General features: G+C 46.6%; 11 protein-coding genes across 11 annotated transcripts; 6 read left to right on the top strand and 5 right to left on the bottom strand.

Annotated features, from left to right (window-relative positions):
- Positions 1-1,842: 1,842 nt before the first annotated feature.
- FOXG_08924 (uncharacterized protein) lies at positions 1,843-3,431 on the top strand (the record flags this gene model as incomplete). Its single annotated transcript, XM_018387955.1, has 2 exons — positions 1,843-2,205; positions 2,259-3,431. The coding sequence occupies 2 exons, from the start codon at positions 1,843-1,845 to the stop codon at positions 3,429-3,431; spliced, it is 1,536 nt and encodes a 511-aa protein (XP_018245922.1).
- Positions 3,432-3,532: 101 nt separating this feature from the next.
- Positions 3,533-4,531, bottom strand: FOXG_08925 (uncharacterized protein; the record flags this gene model as incomplete). Its single annotated transcript, XM_018387956.1, has 1 exon — positions 3,533-4,531. The coding sequence occupies one exon, from the start codon at positions 4,529-4,531 to the stop codon at positions 3,533-3,535; it is 999 nt and encodes a 332-aa protein (XP_018245923.1).
- A 546-nt stretch (positions 4,532-5,077) lies between these two features.
- FOXG_08926 (uncharacterized protein) lies at positions 5,078-5,586 on the top strand (the record flags this gene model as incomplete). Its single annotated transcript, XM_018387957.1, has 1 exon — positions 5,078-5,586. The coding sequence occupies exon 1, from the start codon at positions 5,173-5,175 to the stop codon at positions 5,584-5,586; it is 414 nt and encodes a 137-aa protein (XP_018245924.1). The 5' UTR covers positions 5,078-5,172.
- Positions 5,587-6,381: 795 nt separating this feature from the next.
- Positions 6,382-8,927, top strand: FOXG_08927 (uncharacterized protein; the record flags this gene model as incomplete). The annotated part of the gene is made up of 5 exons (XM_018387958.1): positions 6,382-6,683; positions 6,742-7,013; positions 7,062-7,432; positions 7,484-8,130; positions 8,186-8,927. 5 exons carry the CDS (start codon positions 6,382-6,384, stop codon positions 8,925-8,927), a joined length of 2,334 nt encoding a protein of 777 aa, XP_018245925.1.
- Positions 8,928-9,465: 538 nt separating this feature from the next.
- Positions 9,466-9,888, bottom strand: FOXG_08928 (uncharacterized protein; the record flags this gene model as incomplete). The annotated part of the gene is made up of 1 exon (XM_018387959.1): positions 9,466-9,888. One exon carries the CDS (start codon positions 9,886-9,888, stop codon positions 9,466-9,468), a length of 423 nt encoding a protein of 140 aa, XP_018245926.1.
- Positions 9,889-11,268: 1,380 nt separating this feature from the next.
- On the top strand, positions 11,269-13,177 carry FOXG_19947 (uncharacterized protein; the record flags this gene model as incomplete). The annotated part of the gene is made up of 5 exons (XM_018400209.1): positions 11,269-11,405; positions 11,479-11,738; positions 11,793-11,844; positions 11,905-12,264; positions 12,328-13,177. Exons 1-5 carry the CDS (start codon positions 11,287-11,289, stop codon positions 13,175-13,177), a joined length of 1,641 nt encoding a protein of 546 aa, XP_018245927.1. The 5' UTR covers positions 11,269-11,286.
- A 1,420-nt stretch (positions 13,178-14,597) lies between these two features.
- Positions 14,598-16,378, top strand: FOXG_19948 (uncharacterized protein; the record flags this gene model as incomplete). The annotated part of the gene is made up of 4 exons (XM_018400210.1): positions 14,598-14,863; positions 14,922-15,319; positions 15,369-15,629; positions 16,158-16,378. The coding sequence occupies 4 exons, from the start codon at positions 14,598-14,600 to the stop codon at positions 16,376-16,378; spliced, it is 1,146 nt and encodes a 381-aa protein (XP_018245928.1).
- Positions 16,379-17,263: 885 nt separating this feature from the next.
- Positions 17,264-19,146, bottom strand: FOXG_08933 (uncharacterized protein; the record flags this gene model as incomplete). The annotated part of the gene is made up of 2 exons (XM_018387960.1): positions 17,264-18,498; positions 18,549-19,146. 2 exons carry the CDS (start codon positions 19,144-19,146, stop codon positions 17,333-17,335), a joined length of 1,764 nt encoding a protein of 587 aa, XP_018245929.1. The 3' UTR covers positions 17,264-17,332.
- A 1,028-nt stretch (positions 19,147-20,174) lies between these two features.
- Positions 20,175-21,815, top strand: FOXG_08934 (uncharacterized protein). Its single transcript, XM_018387961.1, has one exon. It carries the CDS (start codon positions 20,333-20,335, stop codon positions 21,788-21,790), a length of 1,458 nt encoding a protein of 485 aa, XP_018245930.1. The 5' UTR covers positions 20,175-20,332; the 3' UTR covers positions 21,791-21,815.
- Positions 21,816-24,706: 2,891 nt separating this feature from the next.
- Positions 24,707-25,699, bottom strand: FOXG_08935 (uncharacterized protein; the record flags this gene model as incomplete). Its single annotated transcript, XM_018387962.1, has 1 exon — positions 24,707-25,699. The coding sequence occupies one exon, from the start codon at positions 25,697-25,699 to the stop codon at positions 24,707-24,709; it is 993 nt and encodes a 330-aa protein (XP_018245931.1).
- A 484-nt stretch (positions 25,700-26,183) lies between these two features.
- FOXG_08936 (acetyltransferase) lies at positions 26,184-27,282 on the bottom strand. The gene has a single exon (XM_018387963.1). It carries the CDS (start codon positions 27,146-27,148, stop codon positions 26,645-26,647), a length of 504 nt encoding a protein of 167 aa, XP_018245932.1. The 5' UTR covers positions 27,149-27,282; the 3' UTR covers positions 26,184-26,644.
- Between the last annotated feature and the right edge of the window lie 279 nt (positions 27,283-27,561).

The raw sequence follows: 27,561 nt of genomic DNA on the forward strand, positions 1-27,561 counted from the left end.
TTAGTCAAGTGTAGGATTTCTCAAAGGACTTTAAAGGTGTTGAACTAGGCGTGTATCCCGGGGGGTTTAATAGGGTTGTTGTACAGATGATATAGTAGTCACGGTTCTAAATTGTAATATCGCTTGCTTTGGTACGCTGTTATTAACTTCTTCCGCGCTTTACAAGGGTTGTAGGTAGAGGCTACGTGTTAACGTCGATTTGGTTTTGTAAACCTGTTCTTTGGTTCGTAGGGTGATGTGTTGACTTTGCACGTATTCTTCTGCTACCCCATCTTTCAATATGCAGTAACCTGCGGAGTGACTTTTTCCCTTACAGCACCTTATGAAACACTACGCTGACATCAGCATCACCGCTTCAGTATACAAATAATGTATTCCCAGACTCTACTAGAAACCTCAAAGTGGACTGGTAATTGAGGAAAACACCCGCAATAGCTCCTGCGGCTTAGGAATATAGCTCTTTATGGTAAGAAGGGCATTAGTCGGAATTGATTAAGACCGGGCTGTTAAGAACATTGTGTCGTGGGTTGGAGTTTGAGATCAGGCTCAAAATCTATTGGGTATATGCGATGTAATAGCCGGTGGCGAGCTAGATCGCAGAAGAGTCGGAAACAACTTCAAAAAGGGAAATTTTAATAACTTGGAATTTGAACTAGAATCATAGAAGATTCAGAAAAAGGGGAAAGGGTTGTCAGATAGCACGCCGGTGCCAAAGCGTTCGAATGCGAGGGTAGAAAGCGAAACTCCGAGTGAGTCTACGCATCATATAAAGTAGGCCCGGGGTTAGCAGATGAAAACGAGCCAGTATGAACACGAAATAACGTACGAAGACTTATCAGCTCTTCCGTTCCTTGCACCTTGTCAGCACAGTCTTTATTTACGGCATGGCACCTGTGAGGGAACGACTGTCTTAGACATGATACCAGCCAAAAAGAACCACCTGAACGACGCATCTATCACCAATGTGTCATGCCGTAACATCCGCCAGTAGTAATTTGACTTCAGAATACGCACACAGCGAACAGTCATTTGCCCAGTTCAAAGGCGCACTCTTGGGGTTCTCGCCGATGCGTTGGCGGATCCTGCATTTCTCTCGCGACGTCATGCGAGATGGATCCTGGCCTGTAGGGATCGGACGGCGAATGGAATAAAACTCCTGGTTGATGTTTGATAGGTTAGGAAAAAGTGAGGGAGGATCAAGAATCGGAATCGGAGATTTAAGGTTGGAAGAATCCTTAATGCTAATGCTTGTTAGTTTTAAGAACGGGGATTTTGCTTAAAGCCCGATCCCGGTTCCAATACTGTCAGATCGCGTGAGGCCACAAATAAAGGCTGCAATAAGCTTAAATATTTAATTTCACTATACCAAAAAAGGAAAGTGTCTTATCCTTTTGCCTTGTCAGATTGAGGCGCGGGCCATCTTGCGTTGCTCTTCATTGTTCACTGCCTCATTTTATACAACCATCGGCAGTCCAGGTTTAGAAGAAATAGGACACTGGGATATATATAACCCTCGTGGCAGAAGCTATGCCTTGACTTCTTGGGCTCAGTCTCTCTCCATATCATATTCTTTACCTACTACATATCAAATCATACTACAAAACCCCAAACTTCAACATGAGAAAGTTTCTCCAAACCACGACATTGATTGTCACGACACTTGCCTCTGCGGCGGTCAGTCTAGTCATGATGCACTTTTCTTGTTATGCCACTGTATGCCCCGAGGATTATTTCTCGTATGAGACACGTCTCCATGTCATTATTTATTATTGCTTTCTGTCACTTACTCTTTGTCTCCTTGCCATTCGTTCCTATAGTCCTCCTGTCCGGTCGTTCACCAATATGCAGCCGTTAGCTGAGCTTCCTCTCGCAGGCAATCGGTTTACTCTTGGAGAGACTTTCATGACCATATGGATACTGATCATGACTTTTGGTCCGACCATATACTGGTTTCCAACCCACTGGGATTTCTGGGGACTTCGCACCGACCATCTGAGCTGGCTATCTGCCAAGATTCAGCTCACCATTACGGGTGTAACCGGACATTATGCGGACATCCTTCTTGGCCTTCTGATCATACCTGTGTCGAGAAATAGTCTTGTTGGACAGGCATTCTCTGTGCATCACGGCACATTAATTTTGGGTCATCGACTCGTTTCCTATCTTTTCTCGATCGCCGTCGCTGCTCATGGTATCACGTATATTGTAAGCCTTCAACACAACATTCATCTTCTTTTGCAATCACTGATCCAATCTAGGTTTATGCTACAGATGGCAGCAGCGAAGGTGACAAAGCCAAAGAAGAGGCTTTGGCAACAGGAAATCCGACAATGACTTTGCCAGAGAGCAAACAGCGAAGCTCATGGTTTGTGCAGACCACATACACTGGAATCGCCGCCTTCCTGCCGATCTTAGCAGTCCTCGTCACTTCACTCCCATACATTCGTCGTCAACACTACAACTTGTTTTACTATACTCATGTCATCTGTGGCATCATTATTTTTGTTGCTTCCTGTATCCATGCCAGTACCGACTTCTATCTTCTTCTCCCTGGCTTGCTGCTGTGGATAGGGGATTGGTCGAGGAGAGTCTTCTTCGGAGAAACAAATGGCCTGGGTACGAAGACTGTCGCCACGCTCGAGAATATAGGCGGGAGTTGGATCAGAATCTCGCTTCCTGTGAAGATTTCTGCACACCAGACGACAGAGAAACCCGTACCGACCTGCGAGCCTTTACTGTATTACTATCTCAATGCTCCAGCCGTCAGCAGGTTCCAAAGTCATGCTTTCACGGCTGCCGTTTCGGCTTCAACTAGCCATGGGCCCAGATTCCTGCTTCAACGAGTGAGTGGCAAGCCTCAAAAGAGACTTGACAAAGAATGGACTTGGAAACTAGGGGCTTTGGTACCCAATGTCCAAGACAGTCGAGATCTGGAAATCCGACTCGAGGGACCGTATCGCATCAACGATACCGACTACATCAATGCATCTCACATATTGTGCGTTGTCGGCGGGACAGGTGTTACCGGAGCTCTAAGTCTAGCACGTTGGTGGCTGGACGCCGGGTCTGTAAATGGTCGGTTCACCTTGATTTGGACTTTGCGTACCCGAGAGTCACTCGAGATGAAGGAGTGGACAGATCTCACGGACATAGCGACTAACAACAGCAGCCTCGAAATCAGGTCACATATAAGCTCTGAAAACGGGCGTTTAGATACTGCGTTGATACTTAGGGAAACCTTTAGAGTGGACAACGTCATGGCTGCTAATGCTCGCGGAGACGGGTGGATCTATAGCGCAGGACCCGATGCTCTGATCAAGGCGACTGAGCGATCATGTATCGGGGTACGAAAGGATCTGATGAGGAGCAGAAAGAGTGGCGATCAAGGGACCTGGGCACTGAAAGATCTCTCTTGGTACTTCGAAGCCTAAGCTCTACAAGCTTAAGAAAATAATACTGAATAAAATTTAGCCTGGCTCGAGACTAAATAGCACGTCCATTATTGTATTTCAAACAACAGACGAGATGCATCCTATAGATTGCCCGTGATTCCCGGCTGGACCTTCTCCAACTTGGCGATAAGCTCATCCCATACTCTTTCTTGCGTGGTCTTACCCCCGGGACCCGTGACAATAGTAGCAGGCTGTTGTATCTTACACCTGTCGAGGTATTGGCCGTGAGTCTCAGCACCTGCGCTAGCACTGTAAACTAAGTTCCGAGAGCCGACCTCAGCCGAACGCGCAAACAGGAAGGACCCGACTTTGAACAGTAGACCCTCCTCGCCGCCTCCCAGTCCACTGCTGCAGAGCCCGGGATTTGTGGTGTTGATAGTGACCGGACATAGCTCTACGGGCCTCCGAGCCGCCATCTCGCGCACAATGAATACCTCGAGGAGCTTGGTGATTGGATAGCGACTGACCATGTCCGCCCCTTTCTCGTTATTCAGGCTGTTGAAGATGCCCTCGGGAGCATCCTTCTCGTTGAAGTCGACTGTATAGTGCATGTCACTCGAGACAACAGTCAAGTTAGGTCTCGTGTTGTAACAGGCAGCAGTCTCTCTGAGCTTTGGTAGGAGCAGCAGAGCCAACAAAAAGGTCGAGACAACATTGACCGTTACCATGCTCTCGTTATCCTCAGCCCATGACCATTTCTCAGAAGCGATCCCCGCATTCTCGATCAGCGCGTCGATCCGGGGCAGCTCGGCGATTGCTCGCGCGGCAAATGCCTTGACGCTGGCATAGCTCGCCAGGTCCACAGGCCATACTTCCAAGATTGCGGGGTCGCACCCTGTCGATTCTGCAAGGACGCTTTTGGCGGCTTCGCCCTTTTCAGTTGAGCGCACCGCTATGATCAGCCTAGCAGCCCCGAGCTTGATTATGTGCCGTGCCGCTTCAAAGCCCAATCCCGTGTTGGCTCCAGTGATTATGATTGTCTTGCCCTCAAATGAAGCTGTTGGACGGGGGACCCTTCCTAGGATCTGGTTCAATATAAAGAGTCGGAAGATGAAGAAGGCAATGCCGTCGCCTGCCATTGTCCCCAATAATAGATAATTGTTTTAAGTAGTAACAAGAGTGTATAAACAAGTATAACAGGGACTGAAATAAAATTAAAATATGTCTGACTATGCTTATAATTAAGCATTATATCCCTGGTAGCCTGGGGCAGATTTATAGATCTTTGTTATAGAACGATCAGTTACATAAGCGGCCTTTCGGGTTTTATCCCCTTAACAGCTTGCAGAGTCTTTTTATAGCTAAAGCACTCTATCTAAGGCATAAAGTTCAGTGGCAGCCGACTTGCTGGTTCCCTAATTAATGTCCAAGAGATTTACCGGGTGAAACAAATACGAATCCAGTGGCCGAAACGCGTTCAGAACATATCGAGTTACCCTCGACAGTGGCAGATGAGACGTCGGCGGATCGGGGTTTTGTTAATGCCGCGTGACCAATGCAACATCATTTAGACAATGCAGACCAACGCCCGCTTAGTCACCAGCGTAGGATGTTAGATAGTTCTGCACTTCCAAATAAGGTTCTAGACTAGTATATAAGATCAGTGAGCAGATAGACTTGTAATTACAAAACGCTTGATCAAACAATTCACAAAGGAATCCTCCCTATCATTATTCTCTACACCCTGTCACCCAGCCAAACCCTGCGACTACGCACAGCTATGTCTCACTCACAAGTTATTCATCGATTCGTCGAGTTCATCAACTCGGCGGATGCCGCTATTGGCAACGAAGTCATCCACGAGTCAGCCGAGTTTCACATCCCTTTCGACAACAAGCCCTTGAAGGGTGCCAGCGGCTACTTGGAGATGCTAGGCGGTATGCGTGGCGCCTTTCCCGACATTCAGTGGAGTGTAGAGCAGATAATTTCTGAAGGAGACAAAGTGGTTCTACGCTCTAAAACCCGCGGCACCCAAACCGGTCCTTTCATGGGATTTCCTCCATCCGGAAAGACGTTCGAAATAGTTGGGATGAACCTCTTTACGTTTTCGGAGGGCAAGATTGTTGAAGAGCAGGCTTTGCCTGATCTATTTGGGATCCTTGTTCAGATTGGAGCTGTTCAGGTTCCCTTGTAGGTCCCGGCAGATGGAGCGCAGGCGTCGACCATGTTGGGGGGCATAGATGCAATCCTTGATTGTATTCTTGGTTGTAAATGAAACACCGTACAGTAAGAAGGCACCCAATAATAGAAACACCTCCCTTCATATTCGTTATGAACCACACTGCTTGTTAGTCCCTTTGACTGGTGATACGTAGTACAAGCCATAAACTCAATGTGACCCTCCTGCATAGCCCGGGACAATACGTGCACAAATAGGTAACAACGAGAGAAAACCCGAATTCCCGGTGGTACCCAAGTGGCCTATTCCAGAACGGAGGTAGTCTGATAGAAGTGCCGGTGAACGGCTGTTTGTACAGCTAAGGCCAGGTTTAGTGACTTTGACTAGAGGCACTCGAAGCCAGAAGATGACGAATGAGGTGTCCATATCGTAGCGCTCATAGACACTATTGAAGAGGCAAACACAAAAAGCTCCTGATGAGGCGGAGTAAATGTATTCTTTTAGCCCTGCTATGGCTCAACAAGATTGGGACAATGCGAGTACTCGTATTTTAACGCGTATCTTGATATCACCGCTTAGTAAGGTAGAGTGGAAACATGGTTGCGCAATTTCCGTTAGCCGGTGGGACAAGTTGAGACTCCAGCTGTTGTTTATGTCCGACATGTCGATCCTTTTCGGGTTATAAGCCCAACCCGAAAACCCATTGACGAAGGCTCTGCGCCTCGTTCAATGTATATATATATTGATCTGATGCCGTTTCAATGTCAACAGTCAAACAATCAACAACTAAGCACCTCAACAAGCTAAATTATGGGATTTAAAGTCATCATCGTGGGCGGCAGCGTCGCTGGCCTATCAGTCGCCAATATGCTGGAGCAGTTCGACATAGACTATGTCCTTCTCGAAGCCTATCCGCAGATAGCCCCCCAAGTCGGTGCCAGCATCGGTATCCTACCCAACGGCTTCCGCATCCTCGATCAACTTGGATGTTTTGAGCCCATCCTCGACATTGCTGGGGATTGTCGCTACACCATTGGCGGCATGCATGGGCCTGATGGTCTTCCACTTGCCGCTACTTCACCGACGAGCCTCTCAGTTCACTTTGAGAAACGGTAGGAACAACTTTGACATGTTGATCTCCGAGCCTCGCTTTACTAACTCTGGGACAAGGGTCGGCTATCCCTCCATTTTCATCGATCGACAGATGTTGTTGCAGGTCCTGTACAGAAACCTGAAACACAAAGATCGAGTGTTGACCAAGAAGCGGGTTTCTCGGGTTGAATTGGTCGACGGTGGAGTCCAGGCTTATACCCAAGACGGGTCCGTGTACGAGGGCGACATTGTCGTGGGAGCAGACGGCATCCACAGCGCAGTAAGAGACGAAATGTGGCGCCTCGGAAAGGAGCAGAGTCCGGGATACTTCCCCGAGGACGAAAATTCTCGTACGTATAACTACACACTGTCGTCTTCGTCGCTCACATGGTCCGCAGGAGTTCCAGTCTCGACTAGGTGTATCTTTGGAATTTCGAAACGGCCCTCTGAGCTAGGTAGCCGAAGCCAACAGATGGTGATCGGCGAGGGCCATGCATATCTAATTATAGCAGCTCCAGGAGACCGAACGTATTGGTTCCTCTTCGATGGTCTTTCAGAGACAAAGTTCGGGAAGGATATTTCGAAATACACCAAGGCCGACGAAGAAGGACTCGTAAAGGGGCACCGCGACGATCGTATTACCCGAGACGTCACTTTTGGTGAGCTGTATGACCGAAAGATTATGTCGACGCTGGTTCCGCTCGAGGAGTATGTCTTTGATCGTTGGCATTACAAACGCATCATCACGATAGGAGATTCAGCTCACAAGGTAAGTAAGATCACATAAAACCTCTTCTTGCAGGGCTGAATTGCCTTATAGATTGATCCGGCATCTGGCCAAGGTGGAAACGGAGCCATGGAGTCTGCAGCACTGCTCGTCAATGCTCTGGTCCGTCAACTAAAACTCAGCCCCCAAGGCCTTTCAGACTCTCAGATAGACTCTGCGCTGTCAGAGGTCCACGCGCTCCGCTACGAGCGCGCCAAGCGTCTAGTTGCACAAGCACATTCGCTTCAGATGATGATCAGCCAGCGGTTCCCGTTCGCTCGCTTCATTTTCAAGCACCTTATTTCACTCTTTGGTCAAGACGCTTTCATCGACATTGTCACCCCGATCTGCTGCGAAGCCACAAGGATCCAAGGTATTCCTGTTCCAAAACGACCTCACTTTGTCCCGTTTGAGGACGAATTACCTGCAAAGCCCATCAAGGGCGGGCTTGTCAGACGAGTTCCGTGGGTTCTCGCTACCGGCACTCTTGGGCTGTCGCTCTTTGCTGCGCTCAAAAGCAAGGACCTTGGAGCTGGAACGGGAGTGTTCTATAGCACTCTTCAGCAATGGGGTGCTGGAGGCCTCTTGGCAAAGGTAGTTGGCCAGAGCTCGGCGGCAGGCCTAGCCAGTTTGATCCCCGTTCTATCGGCCTGGCTCATTGAGGGCTCTCGGCGTGGAAATTCACTAAACCCATTGTCATGGTTCGTTTCAATTCCGTGATCATGATAGCTTGGCACAGTAACTGACGCGGAACAGGACAACGGTCTACTCGCTCATATACTCACTCATCGGTCCGAGCTCAGTGCTACCATTCTTCTGTCTGTCATCTGTCCTCTTCTCCACAAAGTCCACCATCAACAGACCTGTCGACCCCAAGATTGCTCAGTCCATCGTCCCAGGCGTTCTCCTAGGTTTCGTGGCACCGACTGTGGCAGCACTGTTGCCGATTAGAGACTCCAAACTTAGGCACTTTGTCGGGACAGCTTGGCAGGCACACCCACTACTTTGTGCAGTATTCACTAGAGGACTTGCTGCTATCCGCACCAAGACGAACAACAGCGGACAACTGGAAACCGACACCAACGTTGAAGACAAACCAATCAATTATGCTCCCCCATCCGAACTTCAACTGTATAAGAACGAAGACGTAGCGCCCCTCAAGTTCTCTCATGGCTTTGCACTTGCTCTTGCTTTGGCTGTTCCCGTCATCGCGAGAGCTATATCATCCCCCGACAGGACGCTGTCGGCCATATCACAAGTAGCGCCATTCGGTCCAAACATAGGTATCATAAGCGCAGCCTCGGGCCTGGCATACTCTCTGTACGCCGTCTGGGAACTGCGCTCACTTGGCTTCGTGAGAACAAAGCAGGCTGTGCTGGGAGGCTTGGCCTCACTTGGTGCTTTGGGTCTGGCTGGGCCTGGTGCCATGATTGCTGGCATTGACTATTGGCGCGAGCATGTCATCTCCAGCTTGAGTTCTCGGACTGGGCTGCTATAAGTGCAAAAGGCTTGGTGGAGTGCGCGAGCCGTGAGATGCTGAGGAACCGCATTCGAGCTCCTGTCTTTGTTGGTAGCGCAGAGGATGACATATTCTTTTCTGGGCAGGCCAAGCTCCTTGTTGACAGCCTTGGCTCTAAAGCTACCTTCAAGTCTTTTGGAAATTTTGACGGCGCAGGAGAGCATTGTCCAGCGGGAGCAAGCGTTTTTCTTAGTCAAACTGCCTTGAATTGGTTTGCGGAAATTGTGGGTTCGCATAAGGAATACTCACGACACTTTGAGGTTGAAAGGGAGCTCTAGAAGGTTATAAATATATTGGAATATCTACATCCAAGTATGAGATAGTTAAGGGTAGAAGGATTTAGACCTGAGAATATACATTCAAGTATAACTAAACAGTTCTATCAGAGTTCTCTGCGTCTGCTTCATAATCCCAGCTCCTTAACTAAAAGGTTTTCCGTCTGAATAATAAAAAGATAGACAAGCAGAAGAGTTCGACAGATGAAAACTTCCTATGAAGTCCTGTGTGGCAAGAGCCCTTAGGCGGTGAACGCACTCGCAGTTGCCTTGGCTGCAGCAGCAGAAGACACAGGCTCTTTCTCGATATCAGGATTTGGGGCCTCGCGCCAGTGGCAGGAAATCTCCTTCCAGGTCGTCTTCCAGCACGAATTGTATGCGCAGCCATAGGCACTTTCCGAGTCCTGGATCAGGCAGCGCTTGTTTTGCCCAGAGAACCTGAAGTGCGAACGCCTCTTGCCCCAGTCTACACAGAACTCGACCATGCCTGGCACCGAGGTACTTCGGCAGCCTTCGTTGGCATTGACTTTGTAGGCGCCATAGTCTGTGTAGAAGAAGGCGTCTGAGCTATCACAGCCCAGAGTACACTTGGTAAAGATCTCCATACGGTCAGCGGAGGCATTCATGGCGAGCGCCATAATGACAGCGGCGATTTCAAAACGCATGTTGAGGGTGAGACTCGGGGTAAACAAATAAGTGGTTCTTTTTCACAAGAAGGGCAAAGGCAAGGCTGTAGTCTGCAATGGTTCAAGTTGCGAAGAAAGCAATGGCTGTGAGTGTAGTTTCGATATTTCAACGGCAGATCAAGCGACTTTTATACTTGAAAAGACCTGAAAGTTTATCCATTTTCTCATTTGCGCGACATCTCGCACAGCTAGTGGGACTTTCTGGGGTACTTCCTCAAAAGTTACGCTATTCGAGAAACGGCAGTATTATTCAAAAGGTCGTCTCCATAGACCTGTCTAGACTGATCTCGAGCATGACGCTCTTGCCAATACAAGCTGTATCAAACTACAAAATAATAACGTAAGCTCTGCATTTACTACTATTGGGTTATTCGTTCGCGAGGTATTAACCACCTGCCGAAGAAAGTAAGTGTTATCTCACATCACCCACCACCGGCAGTATGACCAACAGGGCTGTGTTAATTCCTGAACCTTGAAAGAAATGTCTATTTGCGAAAATGAACGCGATATCAAACTAATGTAGTATATATAATTGCTATTACTTTTCACCAGGTTAAATACAGATATAGGCAACGAAATCACTACCTCAGCATAAAAGGTAGCAGTAATATCCATTCTTTAAGTCCAGACTGATATCCATATCCCCCATCTAATAACTTACACTTAATAAGGTTATTACAACAGTATAAGCTTAATTAATCTCTGTATTCTTTACGTCTAAAAACTGCAAGGATACAGCGCAAAGATACAGCACTTGGCAACTAGTTAGTCAGCTGCTATATTACTGAACAAAATTCTCAACCCCTTGTAGATACCGCTAAGGGTCACCCACCAGCTGCCAGTATTAGCCACTTCGCGCACATTATCGTGACTCCTTCTTCTACTATATGAGAGTTGGTAGCATACCTTGGTTTCTTACCAGAAGAGCTATACGACACAAAATTCGAGCCTTACAATTCTTAACTCCTGGAGGCTCTTGACATATCTGCGTTGAGCTTATTCCAGCGGCGTTTGTTTTAACCATTACACCTTAGTAAGCTGCATTGGTATGTAATAAGGGCTGTAGGGTAAGTAAATTGTGAAGTAATGACAGGCCCTTGAAATTACGCTTAAATGAAATTATACAGAAGCAAGAGCCCCACAATATAATACTACATAAATAGAACCTGACAATAATTGGCTAACTAAATGACACTACTGGTTATTTGTCCCAACGAGGAATAGCTTGAATATTGTCACTATTGTCCCATGTTATATCTCACCTCCTGCCACCCCTCTCGCATTTCTTTTGTTTGTTTTCGCTAAGACTTCTGCATGTGGGCTACAAATTATCAATTTCTGCGTACCGCGTATTGTTCTGCGTATTGTAAGACAGCTATGAATGCCGTTGACGAGGCCAAGACGCCAAAGACGAGGCACTGCACTACGCGGAGTCGGAGTGGCTGCGTGGCGTGTCGCGAGAAGCATATCCGGTGTGATGAGAAACGCCCTTCGTGGTACGTCAGCTGCCAAATGGGTGATATATACGGCGGACGGGCCAGTGAGATGGTGTTTTCTAACTGTCAATAGCCTGAACTGTGCTAAGAAGAAGCTACCATGCCATTACATGCCAAAGATCCCACTGCGGGAACGTAGGACTAAAGCTCGTCCTGGACAGCAAATGGTCTGGTCTGTGACCCAGAGCCAGGCAGCCGCGGTTATTACTTCTCCAGATGAGACGTCCTTGATGACGTTGCTCTCTGACGTTATGAGACCCAGCGGAGTGTTTGATCCCTTCGACGCTTTGCCCATTAAGATGCCACTCAGATCAAAAGAGCTTCTGCACTACTGTTCGTTCGCTTACCCCAGTTCAGCCACAACCTATGACTAATTATTGCTCCCAGTCTTTCAAGCTGGGTACGGTTTCGGCCCTTTTCCCAGGAACCCAGACGATTGGTCAGCCCCTGCTCCAGATTTTGACATGGACGTATGAATATTAACAGTTGGACTGACTAGTCTTATCCCCATTACCCAGAACCCAGATCTTCTACAGAATACCTTGCTGGTTTCCGGAATCCATTATGCTCGGAACAAAGGCGATCTCGCTTTATTTGAGCCCACGTTTCTTTTCCATAAGATCCAATGCATACGACAGGTCAACCTTTGGCTTGGAAGCGAGCCAGACAAAAACCTGCAGACAAAGTGTGCGCGATACATTAGCACGCTTGCCATCACAGAGGCCTGTCTGGGAGACTTTGAAGCTGCTGAGTCTCACCTCAATGGCCTTGTGGTCTACCTTGACTCCAAACGACTGCAAACAGGCCAAGACGCGAGAGGTCAGGTGGAAGATGAGTTGACCAGTCGTTATTTAATTCTGTAATAATTTCCACATTTCCATAAAGACGATCATGTCTGCTGACTATCTACCTTTTCTTCTAGGGCCAAAAATGTTCTTCATAGCACGGCAAGTCGCGTCAGGGACTTGATTGCAAATTACTGTGTCGCTAGAGGTATTAAAGAGCCTTTGAAAGTTACAGAGTACGGCTTAATGAAGCACAAACCACATCTGCATGATACAAGCGGCACTATATCCTGCCTGAAAGCCACGAGGATGTTGCCATTCTTCTTCGGCTTCCTCCCCACTGAAAGAATGCCCAAGGATGTTGACATGCACATGACAGTCACAGTCCTGCGAGATCTAACGCGACGCGCTGATCCAAGACACGCAAACAGGTCTGCATATACCAACTGGAAAATTTGGCATAGCGGTGACACGCCGAGGCTTCTCTTCGCGTTGGTGGATTCCCACATAGAATCGTTTTCCGACAAGCTCCAGCTGCCGCCTCAAGGCCGACAAACGTTCATATCATCATGGTCCAGTTTCTGCGTGACCATGGGCATGTATCTTACCAATGTTGTCGAACTCTGGAACCATGGCCTGCCAATTGAACGTCGATTGCGCTACTACACTATACGAGTCTTGGAAGACGATATTCGGAATGGTTACGAGACATTGGAACACATGGACCAGGAGACACGTTATACATGGTTCTGGAAAGCCTTCGTTGGATCGTTGACCGTGGCCCAGGCTCAATCGGCTGACTATGACGAGCGGCTTGATGGCATGTTCGACAAGTTTTCCAAGTACATCAAAGCGTTCACGCGGGTTGAAAAGATGTCATCGTGGGACGAAGCAAAAAAGATCTTGGTAACTGTGGTGTGGCCAATGGAGTGTACGCAGGACGAGATATGCACAAAGGTATGGGCCAGATTGCTTGCCAAGCACTGAGCTTACTACCTGGAGTGGAAGCATGTAATCTTTTTTATATTGGAGCGCTCAAAGTCTCTGTTGCTCAAGAAAGTCTTATGAACAAGTCAAATAATACACTACGTTCGATAAAATTTACTCTGAGTTCGTGAACAAGCACATTCTTAATAAGCCCCTGTGACGACCAGCTATTTGCACTGATGTGAGCATAAGATTTGAGGATTCGTAAGTTAGCCGAAGCGATGCCCATCTCATGCTTGGCTACTCGCTTCTGATAAGGGAAATGATGCTAAGATAAGTTCGGATTAAGCGAGCACCTAGAAATCGAGTAAACCGTGCTTTCAAGGCAACATACTAATGACAATTCGTAGTGGCGCTCTCAATTGCGGTCAATATAGCGGTCGATTGCTTTTCAGAATAACACTCATTGCAATTCTCTGAAGAGCTGGCCAAACCCAACAACATTTTTCCAATGTAACCCAAAAACTCCATTGCTGCTTTCCCTATCGGTAACCGCCCAACTGACCTTTCGTAAGGTGTTGGACGTCGCACAAACGCCAAGAAGTAAGATCTGACCAAGGATACAAAAGCCCAGCTGAAATATTTATTCCGATCATCTTTAAATTAGCTTAACTTAGACAAATACACGAGAATGATGACAGATGGCTCCGCATTTATGCATAATATGAGATGCACAGCCTTTTCAGCTAATTAAAATTACAGTAGTGACGAGGATTATTCCGAGTGACTAACTGTAAATGAACTTATTTTTCAGACATCACAGCCCTACAAAAGTGGGTCGATATACTAGCAGGCTGTGTTCAACTCACCCTGTACCTACGCAGAGCTGCCTGTATACAATCTGTTGATAAGATCTCCAGCTAATAGTGGGTTTTGCTCGATGTTTGAACTTTTTGATTGGACAACTTACGGGTGGATGCCCTCCAGTCCGAAACATTTTACTGAATGAAAACCTGTAAGCTTGTGGATACCATCATATGACCATGGTCTGTTTGAGGTTATTTTATTAAAGATGTAGAACTTCTGATACGGTCTGACCACTGCAGGTCACTATTTCAGGGCCACCTTCACATTCGCTGAAATAATGTTTTCCTTTGACACGTATAGTAAGCACTAAGACTGTAGATTTCAGCCGTACATCTAAGAGGAGATAGCGGTAGGCTGGTTCATATTCCAGAGAGGACTGTGCGTGAGTCTTGTGTCTCTTTATGGCTAGACTGAAGCCGTATATTTGAGAACTTTCGTCGTTGGCTACCTCAAGTCTCCAAGTTGTTGGTTGTGATAAAATTAAAGTGCATTCCGAAATGTCAATGGAAATGGTTTAAAAAGCCATAATTCGCCGGTCCCCAAAAGCCACTCATCACTTTCACACTCACTTCAATTCAATTCACCGACCTCTACTTTCATCCCAATATCCATCATGGCGACATTCGACCGCAATCTTTGCACTCTGGCTACTTGTAGCGTGGAGAAGTTCGGCTGGTACCACTACGTTCCCAATCTTGGAGCCAACGCCTTTTATCTCGCCGTCTTTGCCATCTTCGCCATTATTCAGCTCTACTTGGCTATTAGATACAGGGTTTGGGGCACTTTTGCTCTTGGGCTTGTGCTCGGTTGCGTTACAGAGGCGATTGGCTATGCTGGTCGCGTTATGCAGGCCCGAGGGGATGGTATTTTCAAGAAAAAGTCAGTGTAGCGCTTTCTCCTTTCACAGAACTTGCTGCTAACAGCTATGCCACTTCAGATACTTTGTGGTCCAGCTCGTATGTCTTACCATCGCGCCCGCTCTCATCTCTGCTCCGATTTATCTCTCCCTCGGCCGAGTCGTCAAAGCATACGGAAGACAGTTCTCTCTCATGTCACCCAGAACATATGCAGTCATTTTCATCTGCTCTGATGTTGTCTCGCTGATCCTCCAAGCTATGGGTGGAGGTCTTGCCGCTACTGGAAAGACACAGAAGAAGGTCGACACTGGCGTGCACATTCTGGTAGCAGGATTGGCCTATCAAGTGCTTTCCTTGGCTGTCTTCATCGGTCTGGCGACTCATCTTTGGTCTCGCGTCCGCCGCATGGGCACTAAAGACGCTAACCCCCGATTTACCGAACTACGAGCTTCTCGACAGTTGAAGTCATTTATCTGGGGTATGTCACTCTTCCACTTTTTCTTCTTACTAGGCTGACCATCTTGAAGCTTTGAGCATTGCTACCATCACCATCACAATCCGTTGCATCTATCGTGTAGTTGAGCTCTCTGGTGGCTTCAAGTCTGAGGCTGCCAACGATGAACCTTCTCTCATGGTCCTTGATGGTCCCATGATCATGGCAGCCCTCCTTGCACTGACCGTCTGCCACCCAGGACCCCTGTTTTTTGGAGACTGGAAGCGACTGGGTCAGGACTCTGGATATCCTGAAATCGGTGAGGAGATTGAGCAGGTCAAGCAGGATGTTGAGCGTAAGTAGAGTAATACTGAGGAGATACACTGCAGTTGGGGTTGAGAGCAGGGGGTAATGTACAGTAAGGGTTTTCAGTTATCTGACTGAGAGTTAGTAGTGCTGGCTGGCTAAGTAATATAATAAAGAATACAGTTAGTTTTAGTTATTATATTATATAATATTCTATTTTAAATAAGTTATATATAATAAATATTTACTTTCTGCTAAATAGCTAATTAATATAATTAAATATTTTTTTTAAAGTTATTAATTAAAAAGAATTTAAGTATTATAACCCAACACATTCTGACGTAGCATCAGAAAAACAGCCCCCAGCAGAGAGAGCCTTTCCAATTGGCTTCTAGAACAAAGAACTACGAAGGAGCGGCACTCAAATTTGGATGGAAATTTGGAGAAATTGTAAGTTATGAGCTGAGAAGCAATCTATACTGATCATAGGCGAAGGGTTGTGACAGCACCCTCGAATCATCTTAAAGGAGAATTAAAGGAAATAAGAAGAGACTTAAGCTAACAGGTTATCAGACAGGCAATCCTCCAACTCCCAGTATCAAAGCCTCTCAGCTAAAACAAGACTCTCCTTCAGAGCTCGATGCCGAACCCGCACTGGGAAATGCGAATCAATGCATTACGAGTGTTGGCAAGTCAGATGACGTTAGCAAATCGCCTAAAACTAGAAAGGAGAAAGAACCTGCCAAAGGAGAACTTCACGATAACAAGGAATCGGGGTTGGGTGAGGCTAGCACTTGATTAGGTCGATGAAACAGAGAAATGCAATATTGTGAGGAGAAGGCAGATCACCAATGATCCGTGACTTACTGTCGGTAGAGTTAGATATAACCCGAGGTTTTGCAAATCATAAGCGAAGTATACTTTGCATATTTGATACCTTGGAAAATTGTTAAGCGTTGTAGAGCCACCTAGATTAGGGCTACAGATAGACTTAGACCTTTTTCCAGCACTTTTGATTATAAGCCTTATTGTCATATCGCGCCTCATTCGCGACCATCTGCGCGCTTTCGACTCTTGCCATCGATGTTGGATGGATAACAACGCGCTATATTTCCCAAGCACGCACTCGAATACTCGGATGTGTAAGACGTTCCGAAAGCTTGCCAAGGGTTTCCTTCACGGAGCGCCAAAGGTTCATCAACGTTGCTTGTCGCTTCGAGAGCTACGTTCAAGTCTTCTTCCACATTGAGCAGCCGTTATTTACGAGGGACGAGAGCATTCGTCGACTACTATTTGCGCCGTGTCTGTGTGGTTCACACGATCAGATTTACGCCACGCAAACCTTCTATTCCATTGCCTATTATGTCTATGATCAGCACTGCACCATGCTACAGAATATAATCAGCCATCTGAGTAGGCGAAGCGCCCATTAGCGGCAGGGCTCAGGACACCACCCAAACGACGGAAGAGCGGCAAAAGCGGCGACTACAAAACTGCGAACAGTAGAGAGAGATAGCTGGAATCCATGGGCATCTTGTGAGGACGTATTTGAAATATCACCTGATCAATGGAAATGGGCAGATTCATTCTGGGATGCCGATCGGACGTTTCGTTTGTTCATTTAGTAATCCTCAATATATTTGGAACTGTGCACTTGGCAAGACATGCCACGAGCCTCAACCCCTTAAGTCTTTGGAAACTATAACATAAGTGCGTCTCTCTTATCGAGCCTTTTTATACGGCACAAAGCCTTCAACCTCCCCTTCTAACCGGTACCTTGTAAACTGAACAGAAGTCGCCGCGAAATCGGCCTAGGCATGGGTAGTTGAAGCACATCATGTCACTGCTGGCTCCGCTAGGCCTGAAGATGTATTCAAATCCGCAGTTATCGCATTCCCATGCATCAACATATTCCCATAAGTTGGAGTCCTTCATATCATCGAGAAGAGGAACCCAACCTCTTAGTGACTTCCGGGGTGAATCGCTGTTGCTAGCTGCACAGGGAGGTTTCACTTGGGCATTTGCCTTCAGGATCTTTGTAGATTGATATCCCATCAAGATGTCGTCCTCCCCGTTTCCCTCAGAAGTGGTATAGTCTGGTAATCCGGTCGGTATTACCGAACTGGATTCCTTTATTTTCGTCATGTCCTCAGTTGAGTAAGAAACTTGAATCTGTGGCGTTGGTGATCGATGTAGTGGTACAGTAAAGTCAAACTCCATGTCCTTTGGTGTCGCTGGTATCGAATCAACGCCACCGCATGATGAAGCCTTCTCTGTCTCCATATTATTCGATGCTTCACCCGATAATTCTTGAAACCCGCTGAATAATTGTTCCATCAACTGTTGAACAGCCTTTCCTTGATCTTTTGGCACTCCTAGACTTCTTAATATCCCTGGAACGACTCGGCTGCTTCCCTTCTTACATATCGCAATCATACTTCCAACGATTTCTTCCTTAGAGTCACCGAGATAAGGCCCTTCTCTTGGTGATGTCCGATTAAACAGAGTTTTCCAGATCTCGTGCCACTGCTTTTCTGGTGATAGTCTTCTATCTAAGCGGAGTTTAAGAACTCTCTGAGTCCTTATGTTTACTCCTTTTGTATTGTCAGAAGTGCTTATTGTCCTATCTCTCTTGATATAATGGCGGCGAGAAAGATGCTGCTTCACATCTTGAACACGATAGAGCTTACGACTCAAGCATTCGATATGGCGCACTGGATCGAGTCGGAGATACGGGCAAGCAAAGGCTTTCCTTTCTTCAATGTCCTCTATACTGGAATCGTCACTTTCAATTACTGAGGAGCGGGGACTCCCCTCTTCGTCGCCAATGCACGTCTCAGTTGGGCTTAGAGGTATTGATTGTTCTCTCGAGGGCGGTAGGTCTTCTTTAATCGACTGTATTGGTTCGAAATGATGGCCTGCGTCACGGTCAGTGGATAGATAGACATTTGGGAGCCAGTTATCTCACCTTTGCCATACGTCAACAGCAAGGTGGAAGAAGGTCCAGCTATTTTTCTGCTTGGCAAACGGTCCATTTGACCCTGTTCATAATAGCTGCAGGTTTCTGATGCATCCAAAAATGCGAAACCCTCAGCTTCATCAACAGGTCTTTGTCTCAATGGAAGGGACTTATCCGAAAGCATGTCAAGAGAACAGTACTGGGGCTGTGTTTCAGCATTGAAGTTGGTTGCTTCTGTTCCATGACCCACTACTTGGGTACGATGGAGGGCTTCTGCGAAGCTAAGTGTCTGTGAACTTGCGTCGTGCGTTGGAAAAGGTGGTATGGGCGTTGAGAAAGTTGTTTCAAATTCAAAGTCGAATGAAGAGCTCATGGACTGTTGTGTTGTGAAATGTTCTGGGCTCACTGCCGAGGTCGCAAAAGACATGTCACTATCTGACCCCTCGCCTCCCTCCAGTGGCTGGGTTAGCTGGAGCCATGGGCAGGAGTTCTGGCCTGCCATGAACTCTAGCACTGTCGAGGCAACGATTATTCCTGCGAACAGGACTGCAGTGAAAGACAACTGGTGTATTGATGCGGATGCCTTCATAGCAGTCTGGTCACGCATTCTCACATAGCCTTTGACTCCATGAGGCTCTTCCAGAATATTACGAACGAGAACGTCGATCAGGTTGATGCTGTACCAAGCATGGAGTGCATGATGAAAAACTGGATAAACATGAGTGACGTCCTTCTGTGTTTGTGGCACATTTACTGGAGGTTAGCACCAATGGACAGGGGTTTCAGCGCTGGAGGGAGTGGCTCTAGCGTTAGCAGATCTACGAGCCACTATAATGTGAATATGCAGGCACTTCAAGACTCAATAAAATTTATAATAAATGTTTACCTAGATATTTTTATAACCTAGAATAGAGGTCCTAGGTTTTCTTTCCTCCCCTTGCCAATCAATCGTGATTGAATACTGAGGCCTCTATTTAATAACCATATTTGGACTCTTTGCTGCCTTTGCCGCTTTATATTAGCCTTTCTGGCTTTCTGTGCCTGTGTCTGGGACATGACTGAATTGATTAGTCTCCAATTCGGGTAACAGGGCCTGACCTATGTAATAATCGTAGTCCAGGAGTTGCTGCAAATATACATATTGACTGCAAGAACTTGACACCATTGTGTTCAAGATAGTCACCTGATAGAATGGCAAATAATGCATAGCTATAGCTGAGGCTTGTTTTACAGTGCCTCTTAAAAAATGACAGTTTCATAACAACCTCGTGCGCTCCAGTCCACTGTCGACCTTCTCGACTTGTGAAAGCCTCTAGCCCGACAAGGTAGATTGACCAATCGCATAGCCCGTGGCTTTAATATGGAGACAAATGTGTTGTTCCGACCCTCCTTCACACATCTGTGTTGAAGCCGCTTCTGCAGCTTTCTCGGACATGGCCAATTATAATCTACTACAATATGCACCCCTCCCCCTCCACAACACCAGACACGTTGCTCTGCATCGACAAAGGTGAAAGACTGCTGAAACTGAAGAATAATTATTACCGTCTCAGATTTTGCTCTGGTTGCCTTGGCCGCCTTACCAACACAACGGTGTGAGGATGAATTGGTGGCGGACTCATTAGATCTCAACTAAGACAGTTGGCTTGCATTGTTTGACAAAGAATTCTTTTTCACTTGTGATAGCCTCAACTTTTTAAACTTATTATCAAACAGAGTTTCACAACGAAAACAATTCGTTGTTTGAGTAACATTGTTTTCTCATTGATTTGCCTACAGCCTTGTTTTTCGCAATGAGCATCATCACTCTTATACCAAGTGGGCTCCAAATCCACCAAGAATTTGGTGGAGGTCAGGTGCTTCTCGATTCCAATTACTACTCAATTGCGCCGAAACAGAGAAAGCTACCAACAAAACTGGAGACCCTGATCCAACAGCTTTGCATCCTGAGTCTTTTTGCCGACTTTTATAAGCCAGAGGGACGAAACAAGAATAAAAACCAACAGGTGGCTACCAAGGTTCAAGACGAAGTTTTACCCTTACCCTCCAAAGGCCAAATTAGTGCCGCTACCCGACACTTTGACATTGGAGCCAATGGCGCCCCCAACGCCGTGGTATTATTTCCGGGGAACTGCAGACACTACCGCTGGCGGTTTCTCCACTGTCTCACACTGGAATCGTATGGTTCTGAGCCGCCGAGCTTCGGATACAAGAGGGTTGGTTCGCCAGCCTCTGGAAATCAATCTGGTGAAAAGAAACAGCGATCTAACAGGGAAAATAATGACCGGAATGATGACAAAGGCAACAAGGGAAATGGACAAGGCCCAGGCAAAAAGAAAAGAGGCTTTGGCCCCCAACAGCCTTTTATCAAAAAGCTTGCTTGTCTATTCTTCAAGCTGGATCCTCAAAAATATCAATGCTGCGCTGGATACAACCTCACCAAGTGGGATCATGTTTTGCAACACCTCAAGCGAATACATCTTATCCAAGGAGAGCATTGCCCCAACTGCCGAAAAGAATTTGAGGGCCAGTTCGCTGAGGCTGAAAAAAATGCACATATTCTCCAAGATGCTTGTGAGAAGAAAACCCCCTTAGAAACTGGACTGCTTCTTGAAGAGGAGTATAACGATCTCACCGGCCTACATGGTTCTCATGAGGAAAAGTGGTATAAAGCATGGAAAAAGCTCTTTGGAGAACACCCAGCTCCCTATTCACCGTTCATTGAAACTCTGGAGTCTATGCTGGAAGTGCAGTACAGCACTCTGGAGAGAGAACTGCCGAGTCTTTTACAGTCATTCCTTCGCGATGCGATGGTTAGGCCGGATGGTGATAGTACCTCAGCTACTACCAACGCTATACTGAGGCTGATACGGAATCCACTTCCTACTTCCAGTTCCATTGTACACGGAGAACCTCAGGCTGGGTTAGCACCTTCGACACTGGGACAATTACCGGAGGTCCATGACATGCCACCCAGCCATGATCCAGAGCCTTCGCCCAATACTGGGGAGTCTTTTAGGCCCAGCACTGGCGATATTTATGCTCAACGAGACATATCAATAATGGAAACTAGACCTTTTGCGTCACAGGACATATTGGATGAACTACTTTGGCCCCAGCCCTCGGAAGAATCTTCGATTTTCGATCCTGTGTTCTTTGGTGAGGATGAATATTTTGATCAGTGGATTAACTACCTGGGTGACGGACAATATTTTGAAGGGCTTGATAACAGGGGGCATAGTCTAGAATGAATAATATTGCTTATGCGGGCTGTCACTGTTTTATGCATTGTTTTAATTTCAAGTTCGCATAACTGAAGGCGAAACGTTGAGTATTCTACACATGTAATCCAGTGTCGAAATAGCATGATATTCCCTACGCACTACGTAACGGCTATAAAGTAAGTCAAAGTGACGATTTTGAGTCTTATCACTATGAAGTCTCAAAATGACATATCTATCAAAGCGCATCCTGTAAAGAATCGAATTGAGGATATTGGGGCCCAAATTACTACCTTGTTGGGGAGCGATGTGACTTGAGGCGCCCAATGCTGCCCAAAATAATGATGCATCAGCTGAATGTGAAATACAGAAACCATTTCACTAATACATGCTGCCAGGTGACCCAGAAAAGTGACCCCAGGACAAGTAAAATGCATCAGCATCTTGAGATAAGCATGAGATAATAAGGCTCTGTTAGTGCAAGGGCAGCGAGTTGGTGGCTGATTTGTCACACTTGTGTCTAGTGCAGTAGTGTCTCACTCGCCGTCCCCAGTAAAATTGAGGCTCAGCTCGTGTCGGAATGGCAGATCGGGTTACCGCTTTCATGCGTCACCGCTAAAATCCTGCGGCTCTACCAGCTACACACCTGTGATTTGAGATGCGGCTCAAGCGGGGGTCATTGAATGAGGCTCAATGTATAAGAGGGGGGTGCAATCGAAGGCATCCATATCACAATGAGCATCACGCACCTAACAAGAATTTTATCTTCCAATCACAGTGCATTGAATTTCTTGTTGTTACATATATTTCATCTCAATTCATTCTCTCTACAACCATTGAAAGGCGTAATGGGCATTCTTCATTTTCGCTCTCGACGAGCAGCATTAACGCAAACGCTTCCACTAAGGCCTTCACAGCCTTCAACAAACAGTGCAAATGGAGTAAGAACATCTCGGTTTCAGCACCACCGACACGGCTCTCGGGATTGCGACGTTGGGTACAGAGAAAATAGCTACGACAGTACTAGTGAAAGCTCAGGTGACGAATCCTGTTGCGAGGCCGAGTCTAGGCAATGGATCAATAGCACATTGCTTAATGACCCCAGGATTCAACTTGCGAGACAGCATTTACTACCAGTGGCTCGTGCACAGCTTGACAGATTCTTCTCGGAAGCGATATACACCGAGCCACCGCACCACGAACAGATACAACAAGAGCCCAGAATTGAATACAATTGGGTGCCTCCAACGGACTTCAACACAAGTTGCGATAACCAGGGTCGCGCTAGTGACGATTCTTTTGTTGTTATACCACCAGTAGGAAGTCACTTCCGCTACCGATGTCCCTTTCACGCTTCGAACCCAAAGAAATATCCTGTCTGTCTGATTCATCACGAACTGTATTCTATTGAGAGTGTGATAAATCATGTCAAACGGCATCACGCTCGGCCGCCTTACTGCCCAAGGTGCTCAAATACTTTTGAGACTGTGTCGAAATGCGACAGGCATATCTTGGAGAGAAGATGCAGAACCAAGTCTCTCAAAATACCAGACGGTGTCAATTTCTACCAGACGAACAGACTTTCGAAGAAAGACAATACCCAACTATCTAGCAAACGGCGCTGGGAGCGTATATACAAGATAGTCTTCCCAGGGGCTGAAAGTTGTCCCTCGCCATATTTGGATAGTGGGGTTGGGCTGGCCGTGTCGATGGCACGAGACTTTTGGAGAGAACAAGGAAGAGATGTGGTATCTGAGTTTTTGGCGGGTCAGAATTGGCTGTCATTCGGCCTAGGAGATGATGCACATGCTGTACTGTATGAGTTGGTCATCTATGATCTTATCGGGCAACTCGTGGAGGAAGGTTGAGGTTCTTGGTTTTATTGATTTATGGGAAAAGAGGGAGATCAACGCCAGATATTAACAACTTGGAGAGTCTATTTCGTTAGACACGCAAATTGACACTAATCAGGTTGCAGAAACTGGCTGTTAATATTGGTTCCTTGGAGATAATATCGGCGATGGGCCTTTCGCATAGATTAAACATTCAGAATAGCTTTTGCCAATTGATGCTTCATCCATTATCTTGACCAAAGTTCCAACCGTTGTTGATATGCTTAGTTGCCTTGCCCAACCAAGAACTGCGGCTCCAGTCGAAGTCATGAGTCAGAAGTGTGAGTAGTATTACTCGTGAGCTAGAAAGGAGCCCTAGTCTTCAGCAAGCAGAAGTATATCAATTAGACAGTGCTCTTTATGTTCTGCGTCAGTTGTTACTTTACCTCTCACGTACCCAGCCATTCAACCGGCCCGGTAGTTAGAGAGGTAAAGTCCTTTCGCTTCCTTTTTGGCAGATCGCCAATGTCTCCCAACGCACAGGTTTGCTCTGTATCAGCATATATTCCCTCTTTAGGTAATCCCCTATATTTCATTGGCCATCGATGTTTAACCTTAATTGCCATATGGACTTTCTATGTGTCTAGTAGGACATCAGGAACATACGCCTCCGTGCCGTATCAGGTCACTTTTTAAATTAACAGCGAATTGAATCAAGATAGTATCACTGGACTACGAAGTAAAATATAAAATTAGTCTTCCAAGCAAAACGAAGCTGTTGGTTGACACAGAATGCAGGCAACAAGAAGCGACCTTAGCTGGATTTCAACTCGTTCCCCCACCAACGTCGGTCAGAGTCCTCTGAGGCCTTAAGAATATCACATACTATGACCAGTCTTCTGACCACGCAGAGGTTCTAAAGAATCAGATGCTATAATAGATTGGGGAAGATGCTGCAGGTGCTGGCTGTTAATATTAGTTTCGTAGAGGTGATATTAGCCGTGGGCTTTTTGCATAGATTGAATACTTAGAATAGCTATTATCAACTGAGTTTCACCTTCTAGTAAGAATAGCCTGCTAGAGACTCTTATCAACCCGTGAATACTCATACTATCTATCCAAAAGTAGCTTGTAACCAACCTACCACATCCTGACCGAACTCAACAGGCATCTCGAGGAGTGCCCAATGACCCCCCTCCCTTGTCACACTCTTGACATTTGGCAGCAGCCCTGCATCAACGCTCGGCTGCAGTAAGGCGGGCTTGCACACAGCGTCATTCTCTGCGCCCCAGAAAAAGGCTGGCACATTAATGGTCTTTGCATCCTCGGCCACCAGGCTATCTGCCTCGTTTTGCAGACCCAGGGTCCAGGCCTTATACCAACAACTTGGGGCGTTAAAGCCACCATCCCTACCGAGCCGGGCCATGAAGTCTGCCTTATGCTCAGACGTAGCATATGGTAGTGTCGGCTGCGTCTGGCCCTCGGTGACAAATTTTCGCATGCGGTCAGGGGTACTATAGTTCTCGAGGTAGCTTTGGGGATCGCCAAAGGCCGCACTATACACAGATTCGAGATTTTGGTTCATGATGCTCACGCCATCGTCTGCGGTAAAGAAGTGCCAGTATTCGAAGAAGCCGTAACCAAAGGTTTCTTTGGTCATCTTATTCCAAGCATCAAGGTCGAACTGCCCGGCTGGGGGGCTATAGGCGTTATTCACCATAACAACACCACAAACGCGCGAGGGGTAAAAGTTATAAAGTCGCTGGCACATAATGCTACCCCAGTCATGGCCGAGGGATATGATACTGTTCAGGCTTTCGGCGTCGAGAATTTCGACCGCATCGGCCGTCATATGCTGCCACGCATAACAGTTGGGATCGGTTGGTTTGGAGCTCTCGCCGTAGCCTAGGCAGTCTAGGGCTACAATGCCATAGCCGTTTGGGACGAGGTAATCGTTGATGAAACCGGCCCAGAGCAATGCCGTGTCGGGCCAGCCGTGAAATAGGATGAGAGTCGGCTTAGAAGCCTGAGCACGGGAGGTGTAGTAGGTGTAAGTGAATCCGCGGGAGACCTGGAGGGTCTTTTTGGTGAGCTTCGAGAGATCCATAGTAGTCGATGGGACGAGGTGCTTTATTAATCCAGGTTTGTTAACACAGGTAGTAGACTAACATGGGAGACAAGTCGGTTCTATATATAACAGATTTGCCAAAAGTTAAACTGCGATGCACAGTTCTCTGACAATACTAGTATCTAAACCTAAGGGCCAGGGTGGATCAAGCCAGATCAGCCTGCTCAACTTCTGTATGGGAGGCTGACAAACTCCGCGGAGGGTTTATAGAACGGAAAATAACTCTTTCTTTAATGGCACACCTATTATACCCTCTGTTTATTTCTGCTTTGTTGTATCTGTAGAACTTAAATAATATTACAAAGAAAAACAGCTTTAGCTTGAATACATTGCAGTTTATCTTCTTAAGTACTTACCTTTATACTTACCTCTAGGTCTAATAATTATAAAGCACTAGATGCTTAAAGCTATAAGTTATAATAACTATGCATAAGAATTTTATTAGTTACTATTTCGCAGTTAGTTCTGATTCTGCTTAACCTGGATCTTGAATTATCCCGCTCGGTATATCCCACTCGATGTATCCCACTCGGGACTCGGCATCCCATGTATGTCTCCCACCCATCCGCCAGTCCTTACTGACGTAAACACTTGTCCTCATACTTAGAATAGCTACTATTAATCGAGTCTCACCCACTATCTTTACCAGGTCCATAATGACACAAGACGACTCATTACTATAGATTTCCTCGTCGATCAAAGAACTGGGTCCCTATTCTACGCTAACTCCACGCTATGACATACTAGACTAATCGGAATTTCGGTATGCACCTTGTTGTTTCGACCCAAATTGGAGCTCGAAAGTGAAAGAACATTCATAGAGGCCAAGCCAGTTCGACACCAAGACAAGGTGACAAACACCATCAACAAAAATCCTCAAGGAGCAAACTTGACGTCAAATATTCAAGTCAGAGTCTCTGACCCTCACAGCGACAGTGTCCAGAACTCCCCAGTCAATTCCACACCCCAGTCATTGTGATTCAGTGTCTCAACCATTTCAAAACCCGCCTTTTTATATAATCGTCGAGCACCCTCCAAAATGCTCTGCGTCCAAAGATCAATGTGCTCGTATCCCGCTTCTCTCGCGAAGTTGATGCATTGCTGGATCAAGGCCGTTCCAACACCCAGACCTCTTGCACTTTCATCAACCAACAGCAGTCGTAGCTTTGCAGTTTTTGGCTTTTTATCTTGCACCAACATGATGCAGCCGAGAAATGATCCATCCTTTTCAGCAATCCAGCAGCCTTCCAGGTCGGGTTTGAAGTTGTCGAGAAAATCAGCGGTGATTCTTGCAATTAAAGATTCGAAGCGATAATTGAAGCCGTGTTCCTGCGCGTAGACTGCTCCGTGTCGATACGTTATGTAGCCCATGTCGCCTGGTTGGTGGCTGCGAATGGTGAAAGGCGGGGAAGATGGATTGCGAGTCATTTTAGATGAAGATAAAGATGCAGATGATGGTATTGCTACGTCTTAGTTTTCTGACGGAATTCTATCTTTTATATCTGAAGCCTTCTTCTCATCTTGTTTCTCATCGGTGGGTATGGTATCACAAAATGTCATCCAGAAGGCGCATTTTTAGCTATCGACGTTGAATGTCAATTAAGGGCGCACGGTAAACTCTGCCCTGTACCTAATTCCGCTGGCGCCAAGACGCACCTTTCCGTACTTTATCTGGCCCGGAACACAACAGCGTTATTGCCGTATTAAAGTCAATCTAAGCAGAATTACCATTTTCTCGGATCCAACCATCACGAACACTCACTCCCAGCATATCTCAACCAATTTTGACCTAGATGATTAGTAGATTAAATGATTGAACGATGAAATTTGTCATGTAATTG

The sequence above is a fragment of the Fusarium oxysporum genome, chromosome 9 (genome assembly GCF_000149955.1).
Source record: "Fusarium oxysporum f. sp. lycopersici 4287 chromosome 9, whole genome shotgun sequence".
Classification (NCBI taxonomy): Eukaryota; Fungi; Ascomycota; class Sordariomycetes; order Hypocreales; family Nectriaceae; genus Fusarium; species Fusarium oxysporum.

What these genes read in the sequence shown, in the direction of transcription:
- FOXG_08936 (XM_018387963.1), bottom strand. Translation starts at nt 27,148, where the DNA reads ATGACTCGCAATCCATCTTCCCCGCCTTTCACCATTCGCAGCCACCAA.
- FOXG_08934 (XM_018387961.1), top strand. Translation starts at nt 20,333, where the DNA reads ATGAGCATCATCACTCTTATACCAAGTGGGCTCCAAATCCACCAAGAA.